This window comes from Sceloporus occidentalis, unplaced genomic scaffold, assembly GCF_023333645.1.
Source record: "Sceloporus occidentalis isolate IW3139 unplaced genomic scaffold, rSceOcc1.0.p SCAF_2, whole genome shotgun sequence".
In the NCBI taxonomy this organism is placed as follows: domain Eukaryota; kingdom Metazoa; phylum Chordata; class Lepidosauria; order Squamata; family Phrynosomatidae; genus Sceloporus; species Sceloporus occidentalis.
Window position 1 is genome coordinate 26475940 of NW_028316982.1, and position 16123 is coordinate 26492062.

The window sequence follows — 16123 nt, forward strand, 5'->3', positions numbered from 1 at the left end:
TATTGTATGCCATCGTGAAATCTTTCAATATAGGTTTGTGTATATTGTACTATGCAAAAACAGGCATATTTGATATGTACTCAATATACAGGTTGTAACATGAGCTTCATGCTTTCAAAATGGTTAGATTTTACTTAAGAAAATCACAGGCCATACAAACCTGAACATGATTCCTTCAGAGAAAGGATCCAGGCTATCTACAAGCTCTAGTTCTGCATCTCCTCCTAATGTAAGCATTTGATAGTTTTCTTTTAGTTTATTTGTTATTACATTGAATCCTGCCATAAACTCATTAAGTCTATTTTTCCTAAGTTCTTCATAAGCTTCTCTGAATTTGTCTCTCTCATTGGTAATTTCATCCAATTCTGCCACACGTTTTAAATACAGCTCTTCCTAAAAATAAAATAAAAATCATCATGAAGAAAGCATCAAACTTCAACTGTCACTTTACATTTAACATAGTTGGACTAAAAACAAGCTATAGTTTCATTACTGGTAACATCCATTATTTATTACATTAAAACACATATGCTTTCTACTAGGCAATAGCTGCATGTTCAAACATTTCAGTAAACTGATAATGGTGCCTGGCTATGTATGCTGTATGGCAACTCTTTTTCTGGAAACAATGTGAATATATAAACTTTCATATTTTCTATGAAACTTAAATATATTTTGATCAGTGACAGCTGGTTTCTACTTGAACTCTGATTTCAAAGGATTGTTGTTCCGGGGTGAGTTCAAATGTTATGTCCCCAACATGAAGTGGTAAAACTTGGGATGTTTACTAACATTCAACATTTAACTGAAAAGCATATGCTTCACATGATTCACCCACATCTTTTTTTAAGGAGGGCCTTTGCTAATCTCAAATGAAAGTCTCAGTCATAATTTGAGACCTCAAACTTGCCACAGATTTCTAATTGGTTAGATAAACTATAGGATAATATTGGGAAAAATGCATACCTTTTTATTATATTCAGCAATTGCACCCAAATTTGGTTTCATTTCATGACACTGAGCTTCTAAAAGAGCTATCTGATTGGTTATAATATTCGGATCTTTAATAGCTTCAAGTTCATCTTGACTGAGCACAGGAAGCTCTTCCACTTGTTTGTCTTCCATGGGATGTAATGATATTTTTGATATCTAAAACACAATTTAGTAAGTTAATGTCACCATGATTTAATGGTGGTAGTTTTCTACGCTAATTTTAAGTAAGCAGAACACATTTGTTTAGAAATTCCTTTTCATATGAAAAGATGTAGATTAGCTCTTCAATACAGTTGGCCCGCCCCTTCAAGGCAAGCCCTAATAAAAACAATGGGGCACACCGTGGGGGGGGGGGGGAGGTTCAGTAAAACCTTAGAAATAGCATAAGCTTGGTTTTTGCATTCACTGCCAAAGCAGAAAAGGCACTAGGAGTGAACATCCAAATGGAATGCTTGCTCCACACAAGAAGCAATTTGAAAAGTGTGATAAATGTGATTCACAAGAGAACTGAGTACAGAATCAAAACATTTGTTTTAAGTATGAAGACTGAATAATAACAAAGTGGAGAGATGTAAAAAAGATGCAAACAACACTCAGCTAAAGTCTGAAGAAAACATTCCATTTGAGGCTGCTCATGCAGTGGATGAATAGGTACTAAAGACAGAATTGTAGCGCCCCAGACATGTGTGCTAAGGAAGTAGGGCAGTGTTCCTGCCCACAAAAAAAGCTAAACTCTAGAATATTCTGGAATAGGTGCTACATAGGCGCAAGATCCATTTGTGTGATTCACAGAACTTGAAGATTACACCTCTATCTGATCTCAAAACAAACAAGCAAAAAACCCATGATGAATAATCATCTGGATTTTGTGACAAGATAAAATGGATTTTTAATCAGTGAAGCAATGATTCCAGATAGCAAGAACATATAACAAGTATGCTGAAGTATATGAAGAAAAGCAGACTAGGGAAGTCTGCAGGCCAAAGAAACCCACAGGATTAGAAAGCATGAGTGTGGGGCAATCTTTCTTCTGAAGTAATTGAGCAATGCAAGCCTATGCCCCCACCTTCTACTTCATGTGAGGAAAACACAGATTATTAATTCCTCTCCATCTAACTTGTTCTCCCCCCTGCAGCTTTTAGCAGCAGAAATGATCCTACATGATGTCATAGCTAGATTGCACATTTTACGTCTGCTTCCATAGCCAACCAGTTATCGGATTAAGAGAAGCTGTTTATCATGACTGTTTTATAAGGGTGGGGGATTTTCTTTACAGTATAGAGAAAAACATACTGTCAGCCTCACAGTAGGCCTGACAGTATGACATGATAGCAGACTGATCATAATTTCTATGCGATGTAGCAAAACTGTGCATCTCTTAAAAACACACAAACACGAGGCTGCTGGATAACATAATGCTGGATAACATAATGGTGCTACACCAGGAGTGGACAATTCTTCATATGATGTTGGATATCAAATCTCTTCACCCCTATTGGATGCAGGATGTCAAATAACATTTGGTTAGCCATAAGATAACAGTTTACAAGTCAGTATGCTTTCTAAAGCAGCCTTCTTGGGCAAAAGGACCTTGGTGCACTGATGTCTGATCATATGCACTATTTTTACTCCTGTATATGAAAGGAATTGGTTAAACAGTGATCTAAACAATTTTAATTATTTTTTCAAAAACTGGTGTATATGTTTATTACCTCTTTTTGCCAATACTTAATCTTTGATTGATGCTCAGCAACATGACTATCTAGCTGCTCAATTTTAAGCCTAATACTAAGAGCTTCCTTTTGAAGCAAATGCTCTTCTTCTTGGATAGATTTCATCTTTTGAAGTACAGAGCGGTGTTCCTCTTGGATCTCTGGTAAGGTCTCCTAAACACATCAGAAATTAAGTGTTAATATTAATCCAACAGAAAGTGACTGCATTTAAACTAAATGGCATATACAGTTGTCCCTCCGGATTCGCGGCTTTGGGATTCACTGATTCAATTATTTGCGAGTCCCTAGCTGTGTGCGTGCGCACTCCTCTCTTTCAGGAGTTTTCCCTGTGAGTGATGGAAAAGGCAGGAGGGTGCGCGCGCGCACAGCTAGGAACACGCGAATAATTGAGCTCCCTGAAGCTGATTTCCCCTTACGTAGAGGGATCTGGAACGGATCCCAGCATGAAGGGAAGGTGCACTGTAATATCTATTTTTCACCTCTGAGAAAAGGTGAGTAAAGCCATTTTAAAGAAAACAAATCTATTTTATTTATTATTTAAAATGGAATGTTGGACATACTTGATATACGTCCCTTTCCAGCAGAGAAGGTCGGAGCATCCTAACTTTGGGTAGCTCCGCCCACTTTGGCTCCTGATACGCAGGGAGAGAAAACAATAGGCCAAGGGCGGAGACCCAAGGAACCTCAGTCGATGACTAGCCAAGAAAACAGGTGGTTTTTTTTAAAAATGAATTGTCACAATGAGTCCGCCAGGTATCTATAGGGCGGTGACCCAAGACAACTTGGCTAATCAAAAACCTCAAAAACTAAGAGAGGAAGATTGCCCACCTGCACCAGTAGGCAAAACGGGGGGGGGGGGGGGGGGGAGAAGGATGCTCGGACCTTCTCTGCTGGAAAGAGATGTATATCAGGTAAGTCGAACGTTCCATTTACCAGCAGGGAAGGAGCCGAGCATCCTAACTTTGGGATATAAAACAGCACACCAAATTTAGGGAGGGCCAGCTGGCGCAGAGGGCAAATCAGACACAATATGTTGTAACACCCTATGACCGAAGGCCGCCTCAGCTGACTGAAAAAGGTCAAGCTTAGAATGCCTGACAAACATGGAAGGTGTCTTCCAAGTGGCTGCTTTGCATATTTCGGCCAGAGGAGCATTGGTGGACAGAGCTGCTGATGTAGCCATGCTCCTAGGTGATGCCCTCTGGCGGAATCAGGTTGAGAGTCTTGTAACAGGTGACAATACATTCTTTAATCCATCTTGCAAGTGTGGAGACTGACACCTTTTTGCCTTTGGAGTTAGGCCAGAAGGACACGAAGAGGGCCTCAGACTTTCTGAAGGCCGCTGTCCTCTTGAGGTAAATCTTGATGGCCCTGTGAACATCCAAGGTATGCCAGATTTTCTCTAAGTCTCTGGAAGGTTGTGGACAGAAGGATAGCAGAACAATGTCTTGGGAAGTTTGAAACAAGGTAAATGTTTCAGTTCTGCTACAACAGGATCCAACTTTCATTCCTAAAGTTAACTCGGTGTTTCATACTTCCCAAGACATTGTTCTGCCATTCTTCTGTCCATGACCTTCCAGAGACTTAGAGAAAATCTGGCATAACTTGGACGTTCACAAGGCCATCAAGATTTACCTCAACACCTCCGGATGAAGGCTCCATTCTCCCTGGTCTATGTCAGTTCGGCTTAGCCAATCGGCTTTCGGGTTTAGTTTTCCTTGAAGATGTTTGGCTTCTAGAGATAACAGGTTGGTCTCGACCCAGGACAGGAATGACTGGGCCTCGTCCATCAGGGATTGGGATCTGGTTCCCCCTGGCAGTTGACATGTGCCTTGGCTATAATGTTCTTTGTCCTTATCAGAACTGCTTTGTGAAGAGTCAGGCTCTTAAAGGCCAGAAGTGCCAGACGAATCGCTCGTAGCTCTAGCCAATTGATACTGTGAGACCATTCTGTCGGGTTCCAACAGCCCTGGGCTACGTGTGGCCCACAGTAGGCCCCCCCAACTGCGGAGACTGGAGTCCGTGGTGATCTGTATCTTTTGCGGTTTCCAGATGGGCTGTCCCTTGGAGATCGCATTGGACGTCCACCATCAAAGAGACTGGCGAACCTCGATGGTCAAGAGGATCATCTTGGATTTCATGAGAGCGATGGCTCGCTGGTGAGGAAGGAGAAGCCATTGCAGGGGCCTGGCGCGAAACCTCCCCCAAGGCAGGCAATCGATGGCTGCATTCATGAGACCCTGTAGCTGAGCTAGAAGCTGTAAACTGACTTGTGGAGAGAGTACGGCTTTGTGGACTGTCTGTTGGATGGATTCAATCCAGTCTTGGTGAAGGCAGACCATCCCCAACCGTGTTTATCAGGGCTCCTAGATGTTGGATCTGTTGATCTGGGAGGAGGGTGCTCTTTTGAAGATTGACTAGGAAGCCATGGTCCTACAACGCCCTGAGGATCTTGGTGGTGTCTTGAATCCCCGATGTTTGGAGGGAGCTGGGATCAGGTCGTCCAAGTAAGGATAAATGTGGAGACCTAGAGCTCTCAAATGGGCGACTAGGGCTACCATAACCTTGGTAAAGACCCTGGGGGCCGAAGCAAGGCCAAAGGGGAATGCCCTGTATTGGAAGTGAAGCTTGCCATACTTGAAGTGAAGGAATCGACAAGAGGACGAGTGGATAAGAATGTGTAAATAAGCATCTTGTAAACCCAGTGAAGAGAGGAAATCTCCGGGTTGTAGACTGTCTAGGATGGTCTTTAGCATTTCCATCCTGAACTTTTTCTTGAAGATAAACCGGTTGACACCTCTTAGATTTAAAATGGCCCTCCAGGACCTGTTCTTCCTGGGCATTAGGAAGAATGTTGAGTAGCATCCTTTCCTTTTCTGGTCTCTTGGCACGGGTTCAATGGCATGAATGACCAGCAGACATTCGATGGCTTCCAGTAGGAGGTGATGTTTTTCAGGATCGCTTGACTTGGGAGATGGTGCAAACATGTCGCGAGGCGGGTGATGGAACTCTTATCTTGTAGCCCTGGCAAACCGTGTCTAAGACCCACCTGTCTGTGGTGGATTTTTCCCAAGCATGGCTGAATCCCTGAAGCCTGTCCCCCGTCATTGTTGTTTTTTGGGGCTGACTTAGGGCCTCCACCGTCCTTGGCAGAGAAGGAGGACCGGTTTTGTTTAGAAAATTTGGAGTCTCCCCAACAAAGTTTGTTGGACCTGGGCTCCCTGGCTCAGAAAGAGTTGGAATTGGAGGAATAGTAAGATGGAAAGGAACGAAAGGAAGAGCGGTTCCTAAACTGTCTCTTATCATACTTCTTTTTGTCAGAGGGTAAAGCTTTCTTCTTATCTTTACCCTCGACCAGCACAGGTTCTAATGATTTGTCAAAAAGTCTAGTCCCAAGGAAGGGAACGAAGGCCAAATTTTGCTTGGACTTGGAGTCCAAATTCCAATTTTTTAACCAAAGCTATTGTCTAACAGCTATGGTTGCAGCTTGGGCCCTGGCACTCTGTTGTACCATCTGCCGCGAAGGCGGCTGCCTTGACCATCTTGTTGATGGTCTGCCTGATCTTAGTGTCCACGCTAGGAAGCAGGTCGAGATCATGAGAACGTTGTAGGTTGGCGCGCGTTACCATGGAGATGGTAGTCGCCGCTGTAATGGCTATGGACATGGCCTCAGGGGCTTTTTTGAGGGCCCCTTCTGCCCTCCTATCCTCAGGATTTCTGAGGGTGTCCTCTCCGTCTCTGCTAAAGACCACAGAGGAAACCAGGGCCGACACTGGGGCGTGTACCAAAGGGACCTTGAGTTTATCCATGACAGCTGACTGGAGGATATAGTGTTTGTGAGTAACACTGTGATTGGGTCTATTAGCGGCCGGCCTATTCCACTCGTCTCTAATAATCTGCATGATATTAAAAGAATCTGGGCATGATGGTTCATCTTATTCACCCTTGGACTCAGCTGATGTCTGGGTGAGATTTGGAATGGCTGGGATGCAGTTCAGGTGGTCAGCCCGACTGGAGGAGGTGCTGGTAGATCGCCCACCCGCAAGGTCCCGACAGGCCTATTGTTGTCTCCCCCTGCCTATCAGGAGTCAAAGTGGGTGGAGCTACCCAAAGTTTGGATGCTCGGCTCCTTCTCTGCTGGGAAATCATAAATTACAAAAATTGTAAGTTGTGCAGATGGCCAAAGATTTGATTAGTTAGATTTCCTGGTGTTCACAATTCCTCAAATTGATGGTGGGTTTTCTATATGACTAAACAAAAATTAACTATTCTTTAAATATTACTAGTTGAAATTTCATTTTTAAAGAAAGTGGTTTTAAAATCAAGACAAGAACATTACTTATGCCTGGTAATCATAAGAAAGCCCCCCTTGCCAGAGTTCTATTAAATGAGTGACAGATAGGTCTTTCTTCCATCATTTATGAAGCCTGATAAGGTTAAACATTATGCATCAAACTCTCTGAAATTTTTATCTTTAGGTTCAAGACACTGGCTTATACCATGGTTACTGGCACTATTGGACTTACAGTAAAAATTGTATCCTCCAGTAAAACCTCACTGTCCTTTCTATGCAGGTTCAACACAAGTTTAGCAGAATATGGCTTTAATGGAGTATACTATATCTAGTATCTTCTCTCAAATAGCATTTTTGCTAGTGCTAGAGATGTGCAGTAAAATACTACACATTTTACATAATACAAATACTCAGTGTTTATATACTGTGTTGATGATTTTAGGTCACATGCCATCTGAAGAATATAAGCCAGTACCACACATACTTCAGCTTTTTTGCTGTCATTCATAACTTCAGCGGCTCTTTCATCCAGTGTACTCAGCTGTTCTGTTAAATCTTGTATGTTCTTTTTATTCTCGTCAATTTCCTTCTCAGTGTGAAGAACAGCATCCTGTGATTTTTTCAAGTTTCTGTACAGAATGCATAAAGTAGATGTAAAGCTTCTTCTCTAGTTATATATAAGACTTTGAATATAAATAAGCTCTCTCCAGAAACAAAAGATAGGTGCCAACAATTTCCATGCTGTTTCATGGTCACATGCAGGTCACACTGCTTCTGTGGCTTGGCATCTTCATTGGCTGCCATTCCGTGAGTCCATCTGCAGCTCCATCTGCCCCTTCTCACTACAGCAAAGAGACTCCTATCCTAAAACATATCCTTACTTATAATGCATAGAAGTTAATTGTAAACTGCTTTGGAAGCCAACAGAGATATAGACACATTATCCACATTTAACATGTGCATAAATGTACACAAATGTAAATGTATATACATTTAACATGCTTGCCTTGTTTCTAGGGTACATAGCATACATTTTGGCAATCCAAAATAACCCTGAATGTTCATTTTGTACCTCCCTCACTTTAGTTATCTCTTTTTGACAGAGAAAGAATTGGAATTCTGTGCACTTTCTGAAAAACAAAATTACACATCTATGTTCTTCACATATTTAGCATTTTCTTAGCATACTCTATGCCTTCTATGGCTTTTACTCCCTGTTCATTACCATCTTCTTTACTGTACATAGAACTCTATTGTCACAGATTTACTTAGACCTTAACTCCACAGATGAGAATGCATGCACAGAAAGGAACACTGGTTCTTACCTGTGATATGTTCATTTTCAGCGATGTAGGTGGGAATATCCTATAACATGGGGTTGATTCCATCTCTTGCTCCAAAATAGACAGAAAAAACAGACTTGAAGGAGTCGCCACCAGAGAGAGCAACCCCCACCATCCCTCAGTCAATATTATAGCCGTGGATAGAAAACAAACTCAGGGAGCACTCAATGCAAATATAAGTATAATCAATAGAAACTGTCATTAAGTCAAACTAAAAATAACTTACTAACAACCACCCTTGCAAAGCCAAGGGAAACAGCCTCCTCAGTTCTGGGTGGGGAGGATATTCCCACCTACATCGCTGAAAGTGAACATACCACAGGTAAGAACCAATGTTCCTTTTTCCAGTGATGAAAGTGGAAACATTCTATAACATGGGACTTACCAAAGCTCCCCAACCAATGGGTGGGTGAACTGAGGCATAAGAAAGCCTCTTTTGATTCAAAGCAACTCAACAGTGGTGGCATGTAAATGTGGAAGATGAAGGCCATGTCATGTTCTACATTTATCTTAGATGGATGTGATTGTTGGTAGTGCAGAGGAAGTAGCTGCACTGTAAATGGAGTGATCAACAACTGATCACCACAGAAATATCACAATCTTCTTGTAGCATGTTAAAATGCATCCAAAACAAGCCACAATTTTATCAACGACTTGTTCTGACTGTGACAAAAAGATGTTGAAATCATTTATAGAACCAAGTTATTACAAATGTTGGTTTTGTCATCAGTGATCTGGATTGGGTCAGTCCTTTGGTTCACATGAACCTTTAATGTTAACTTGTAAATTTGAATCAGAATTGAGCTGTTGTTAATTGTGGCTGAAAACAAACACTATTGGTTTTAGTTTAAGCCAGTTTATATTGTGGAATAGAGATTGTTGGTCTTATTTTTAATTTATTCATTTTGCTTATTGGGAGTAACAAAATGATTAACATCGCTCTAAGTTGGCATCCACCATTATTTGGAACTCCAGCAGGGCCCAAATCAGACAATCCTTCTCAATTGGCAGCAACAATCACCGTTCAAAGGGATTTGAACTTATTTGGTATATGTCAGAACAGGTGATTTATCTGTGCCATCTATTTTTGAAATAGCTAGAGGAACCCACTCTAGGCTCCTCGTGTTAATGCCAAACTATTAATTGAAGCAGATCAGGCACTGTAGGTGTGCCAGTAACACTAGGTCAGATAACTGGGAACAACCTATCTGCTTGAAGGTGTTTTTCATAGATCTTACCCTTTGTTTGGTCAGATAGAGTCTGGTCAGGAACATGTCTACAACCACTCCAAAGTGTTGTAGCTTCTGAAATGGAACTAGGTTGTTCTTTTCATGAGTTAGCAGAAAACCATGTCTGGATAGGAAGGAAAGCACAACTCGACATCTATTATATTCTATGAAAGAGAATCAGATCTGATCAGGACATTGTGAAGTTTTGGGTATAAATGAAGGTCCCACTATTTTCAATGTGTTCCTATCAGTGTAGTGAGTGTCACTTAATAAAACAATAGACTGAATGGTAGAGCCTTGTATGGAAAAAGCTTACCCTGGTAAGCAATATGTAGATAATTGTGATGAGGTAGGTGGATTGGGATGCAGAAGCAAACTACAACTAAGAACAGGGGACACATGAAATCATGGAGCCAAAGTGCCTCCAGAATTTTCTGGAGAATCACCCGTCTGAACCTGTTTTTTTTTTGACTAATTTTAGCTCTAGCACCACACTCTAAATTTTGTTTTTGTTTGTTTTAAATGTAGAATTAAAGAAGACTGGAACAAGCCTCCTTTGTTTTTATAAAAATAGTTTTTTTATGGCCCCAATATTGATCAGACTTTTGTGGATTTTAGTATCAGCCAATGCTTCTTTGCCTTCCTTTATCTTGAGGAAGCAATGAAATAATCATGAGAATGGTATAGAACTATATCCGAGCAAATTTTTAGAGTTTAGAGGACCCATAGGTCTGTTGAATTTCTTATCAAAAATGAAAGAAAGACTGCAGTCTTCCTCCCACCCTTTAGCACCAATCAGCCAGGACTAAAGCTATTTCTGTCCTTGTTTGACAAGACAGGTATTGTCACTGACATTGTTGTTGCTGGCTCAGGTGAAGCAGTGCCTGGGACTACTGCTGAAGTTGGTAACTAAGCTCAGACCACTGCCTGCCAAACCTATTGTCTCTTGTAGAACAAGTACCATAATTGTATCTATGGGGAAAAAAGGAGGATTGTCCCTGATGAAGGGACCTCTTTTTTATTTTTATGTGAAGAAGCAAATGATTTTCCCTTATCATTAATTTCTATCAATATTGGATCCAGTGATTGTTGAAAGAGTTTATCACCAATCAACTTATCAAATTTTGTTTAGAACAGGCATCCACATGCCAGTGGTTTTGTTTATTTTTTTATTTTATTTAAAATCTGCCTCTTGGCCAATATAGAGGCTGCCTGTGGCCTTTTGTCAAATTGTATTACATCTGGCCTGGCATCAGCTGAGAAGGCAGCCACTTTGAGCAGTTTGTAGGTTGTCTTGACATAATTTTATGTTCACCTGATTATGAGGGATCTCATAAAATCTTTAGCCCACATAAGGTCGGCCCTTGAGAAAATGATATAGTTGAAGCAGCCCTAATTGCCAAGGAGGATGCTGTTTATGACCGTTTAAGCACCACATCTGCTCTTTCATCAGTGTATGTATATATGTATGTGTGTGAAAGAGAGAGGGAATGTGTATCTCGTCAAGCTTGAGTATAAAGGGGAGAAAACCAGGGCTTATACTGAGTCATCCATCGGTTAGATTTGCAGTTTTGCCATTACCTGTCAAGGTAAATGATAAAGCTTATTAACAGATATAGAATTTAGGTGTAATGTGGCAGGTTTAACCCACTCTTACCTGATACCTTTGTGAAGACAGCTCTGAAGAGTGTCTCTAGGATTAAAGGCCCTGGTCTAAGAAAAGTCACCTTTGCCTTGTGGCAAATTAAGACCGTTTCTTGTAGACTAATTGGAGTGGAGGGGTGGCCTCGAAAATATTATTCCAAGATCTTAACCGCATTGTGTAGTAACACTGCATAATGCGCAGTCAGAAGCCTGTCAGAAGATGGAGTCCCTACATCAGAGCCATCTTCATCTTTAAAGGCTCCCCATTGTCATATTTAGACAATACAGGAAAGTCGGGGTCCTGTTTTCATTCTTCATTTGAGGAATGTATTATAGGAAATAACATTTTTTTCCTAAATAAAAGATGGTAAGGTTTTTGAGGTGAGCTGTAAATAATATATATCAACAGCTATTGGATTTGGTGTCACAATAACAAGCTATGGAGGCCTTATGACCTTCATAAAATCTGTACGAAATGGAGTATTTGGTGTTGAAGGCTCAGGTTTGGAGGGTGGAGGGAAATCCTTCCCTTGAGGAAGATCAGGATTGTCCAGCTTTAATTGTTCAGAGGTGTCATTAAACTCCAATATATTAATTGTCTTATACAATACCATAAAAACAAATACAATAATAATAAAAGATCATCAGACCCCAAAAGTCTAAGAGATTTATTTATTTATTTATATAGCGCTGTAGATATGCACAGCGCTGTACATACAAACAATAAATAGATAAGAATAAACCTACCTATGGCATACAATCTAGGAAATAATAGGATAATACATATAAAATACATAGCAATACAGGTTTCAGGAGCTACTGAAAGGCCCTCATTTTTAATTTTTTTTTTAATTATTATTTTAATTTTATATTTTTTTCAGATCACATTCCTCTTCTGAGGAATGAACTCCGGTTAATATTTTGTTTTGTTTTAACAGAGGCAGACTGGAGCAGAAGCAGCAGGCCTTTGTTCTTTTACTTGTTGTCTTTAATCAAAATGGCTGCCGCACCTTAATTTGCAGCTTTGCCTCTTTTTCTAAAAAGGGAAGCACAATAAATAAATTGTTTAGACAAATTCTCCCAAAGGAGTGACTGAAACCTCCAAAATAGGGGATGATGGGGCAGACGGAGCAGACTCCCTGCACCTGGCAAATCCTTTTGGTAACCCTCTCTGATCCCTTCAGTCTGAGTGGATCATGGAGGAAGGAGAGGAGGAGGAGGAGGCAGTTGGTTTTGGAGGGAACTCTCCACTCGCACTTCTGTGCTAACTGAGTTCTCCTTCAAACTGGCAATGCAAGCCAGAAACAAACTCTCCACTCACACTATTGAGGTCACTGAAATCTCCTTGAAAACTGGCAATGCAAGGCAGGAACAAACTTCTGGGGTAAATCTTAAGCCATAAACAGGATTAAAAGTAGGATCATCAGTCACCTCTTGAAGTCTGACTCCTCTCTTTCTCACTGCCCAAACCTCTTGCCAGGTTTGATGTCTGCAGAGGGGTACAAGGACAGGTGGCATCTGTCCTCTGGCCACGCCAAGGTGAGGTTGTCCATCTCACCGCCCAAACCCCTTCTGGGGTTGGTGACTGTGGTGTGGCACCATTTGGTTAAGGACAGGGAATATTCCCTCCTCCACCACACCAATTCCTTTTAGGATGTCCGTCTCACTGTGCAGACCCCTTGCTGGGGTTGGAGATTGCAGCAGAGCGCATCTGGTCAAGGACAGAGGGATCTCCATCTTCTGGCCGTGCCTGGGCTCTTTGGCCTTTAGTCCCTTCAGCCAGACATGGCTGGGCTGTCTTCTTCTTCTATAATGCTGGAGTTGGGCCAACCATTGCCTCCCAACACAGCAGCTTCTCAACTGTCTCTCCATGCCTGGCTTTGTTTCAGCCATTAGAAAGTCAAAAGGATAGAGCAGTGAGGGTGAACCTATGCCATGCGTGCCGGAAGTGGCACTTGACGCCATTTTCTTGTGCATGGGGCGAGGGAGAAGGAGGAAGAGGCACGCGCATGCCCGTTCCTCCTCCTCCCTGCCTTTTCCTGGCTTCCAGCTGTCTCTCTGAGACAGCCGGAAGACAGAAAAGGGCGCTCTGGAGAAGGAGCCAGAGAAGCACACCTCTGGCTCCTCCTCGCAGCCTTCTCCCGACCTTCAGCTGCTTCTTCAAGAGACCTAGAGGCCAGGAAAAGGGCGGCGAGAGGAGCAACTGGCGCTTTGCTGGCCTCCAACAGTCTCGGGAGAGATAGCTGGAGGCAGGAAAAGGTCTGTGGATAAGAAGGGAGGGGCATGCCCAGCCCCCTTCCTCCCCACTTTCTCTGCCTGCCCCCCAAGTGCCCCCAAACGAGGCACTTAGAGGGCACGGAAAGGTCCGTGGGGAGAGAGGAGGGGTGTGCACAGCCTTCTTCCTCCCCACTTATCCTTCCTGCCTTTCAAGTGTCCCCAAATGGGGCACTTAGAGGGCAGGGAAAGGCCCATGGGGAGGGAGGCAGGGGGTGCACACAGCCCTCTTCCTCACCACCTACCCTGCCTGCTCCTCAAGTGTCCCAAAACGGGGCAACTGGAGATCAGGCAAGGTCCGTGGGGGAGGGGGCCTGCCCATTCCTCTTCTTCCCCTTTTGCCTTCCCTTGCCCCCAAAGGGCTCCAGAATGCCCTTTGGGGCAAGGAAAGGTACGGGAAGAGGAGGACTGGGGCCGTGCCCATGGTTCCGCCTCCTCACGGGCCTTTTCTGACCCCCAGCTGTCTCTGAGAGACAGCTGGGGGCCGGGAAAAGGGCGGGGGGAAGCTCTGCCCACAGAAGGCAGAGGCCACAGTCCCTGGGCCAGAAGCCCTGCCCCAGCAAAGAGCCCCATCCTGAGGGGGCAGAAGCCCGCCCCCCTGGCACACGAACCTGAAAAGGTTCGCCATCACTGGGATAGAGCAAGACTAAATAAAACATTGCTGTTTTTGTAGGTAGTTGCCAAGGCAGGAGAGAACAGATCACGAATATAAGAAGAATAGAAGAAATATTAGAAGAAATATCGAAGTCTTTAAGACAAAGAAAGAGGAGAAAAGGAAAAACACAGCCTACTAGGAGCGAGGCAAGAAAAAGACTGAGGGATGGTGGGGTTGCTCCCTCTGGTGGCGATTCCTTCAAGTCTCTTTTTCCTGCCTATTTCAGAGCAAGAGATGGAATCAACCCCATGTTATAGGATGTTTCCACCTTCATCACTGGAAAGTATGTTTAGAATGTAGCCTGCTTAAAAGATGGTTAGAAGCAACAATCTTATTGTAAACTTCACTTAACTGACCCATTAATTGCTTTGCTAAAAACCACTGAAATACAGCTATTAAATGTATTGTATCTGTATCACACTTATATTGACACACAAAGGGCACAAAAATCATACCTTTCTGCTGTCTTGATTGCCACCTGAGCTTTAGTAATAGCAGACGTACACTGATCTATTTCCTTGTTTATTCTATCAAGATTATCTTGTTGAGTTTTAAGTTTACTATTATTAATTTCAACTATGAGATTATGTAGTTTCTTAACTTCTGATTCCAATTTACCAGCCTTTGCAGCAACTCTGTCATACTCTATTAAAAAAAAAAAAGGAAATATGATGAAAATGGTGAGTATTTCTAGTATTAATCAGACAGGTTGATCATCTCAAGCCTTATTTAAACAAAAAAAGTATGCATGTTTTATGAATTTACTATTATGGAACATTATGAACAAATGCCTGTCTGCATTCATTTCATTATACAGTTGGCCCTCTGCTTTCATGGGGGATCCATCCCGGACACCACCACCCCCGCGAAAACAAACTCACGTATATTCAAGCCCCACAGACTTGAATGAGATGTGTGCCTCAGGAGCACACCCCATTAAAAATAACAGCGGTCGCACTTCTGTGAATATTCAAGACTGCAGACCTCAAGTCTGTGAGAAAGGAGGGGGCGACTGTATTCTGTTTTCACTACTTCAATCGACAGAACTTTTGAAATTACAACTACAAAATTATTAACTTCTTTCCTTTACAAAAATCATTTTCCCAAAAGGAAAATCAACTTTATTTAATAATTAGAAGCAATGGACTATCAACAAAAATACAGTACAGTCGGCCCTTCTTATACACGGATTTTTTATACACGGATTTAAGCATACACGGTTTGAAAATGTTCCAAAAAAGTATAAATTTACCTTGATGTTCCATTTTTTATTAGGGACACCATTTTGCTATGTCGTTATACTTAATGGGACTTGAGCATACACAGATTTTGTTATACACGGGGCATCTTGGAACCAAACCCCAGCATATAACAAGGGTCCACTGTAAATCTGAAATTACTGAATCTGGTTCATTATTTCCTACCTTTGGAAAAACCTATAATGATGTATCAGGGAAGAAAGAAGGTAGTCAAACTTTCAAATACAAGTCAGTCCTCAGTTAACTTGGACATTTTAACAGTTCCTACACAAATATTTATGTATCTTTTACATTCTTGATACTGTTATCCCTGATAATGGTTACCTGGTATTCTTAGCTACTATGAGCCATACTGTCTTATATACAGTAGAGTCTTGATTATCCGACATAAACGGGTGGGCTGATAGTTGGATAGCCGAAAATGTTGGATAATCCTGAGGGTCCAAGAAAGGCCTTGAAATCACTATGAATTGCAAATGTATTGAAGTTTTATTGCAGTAACAGTAAAAGTCACGTTGCAGTAACGTTATAGGAATAACACTGTAATGTATAAACAGTCCTCTAAAAATGTAAAGAAATCACTGATCAACATTGTGATGTACAATATGTACTGTATAAACAGTTCAGTCCTCTGAAAATGTAAAGGAATCACTGAGCAGCGACGTTGGATAATCCGGAATGTTGGATAATCGAAGGTTG

The 16123-nt window shown here is 42.0% G+C and overlaps 1 protein-coding gene across 5 annotated transcripts in view; it reads right to left on the bottom strand.

Annotated features, from left to right (window-relative positions):
• LOC149318063 (structural maintenance of chromosomes protein 4-like) overlaps positions 1-16123 on the bottom strand; it is a 62518-nt gene that overhangs the window by 4627 nt on the left and 41768 nt on the right. For all 5 annotated transcript variants that reach the window (XM_089508941.1, XM_089508940.1, XM_089508939.1 and 2 more), the window contains 5 exons: positions 14621-14810; positions 7505-7649; positions 2706-2879; positions 967-1149; positions 161-393 (listed from right to left, as the gene is read on the bottom strand). In XM_089508941.1, coding sequence (XP_089365067.1) covers positions 161-393; positions 967-1149; positions 2706-2879; positions 7505-7649; positions 14621-14810 — 925 coding nt within the window. The remainder of the gene's footprint in view (positions 1-160; positions 394-966; positions 1150-2705; positions 2880-7504; positions 7650-14620; positions 14811-16123) is intronic.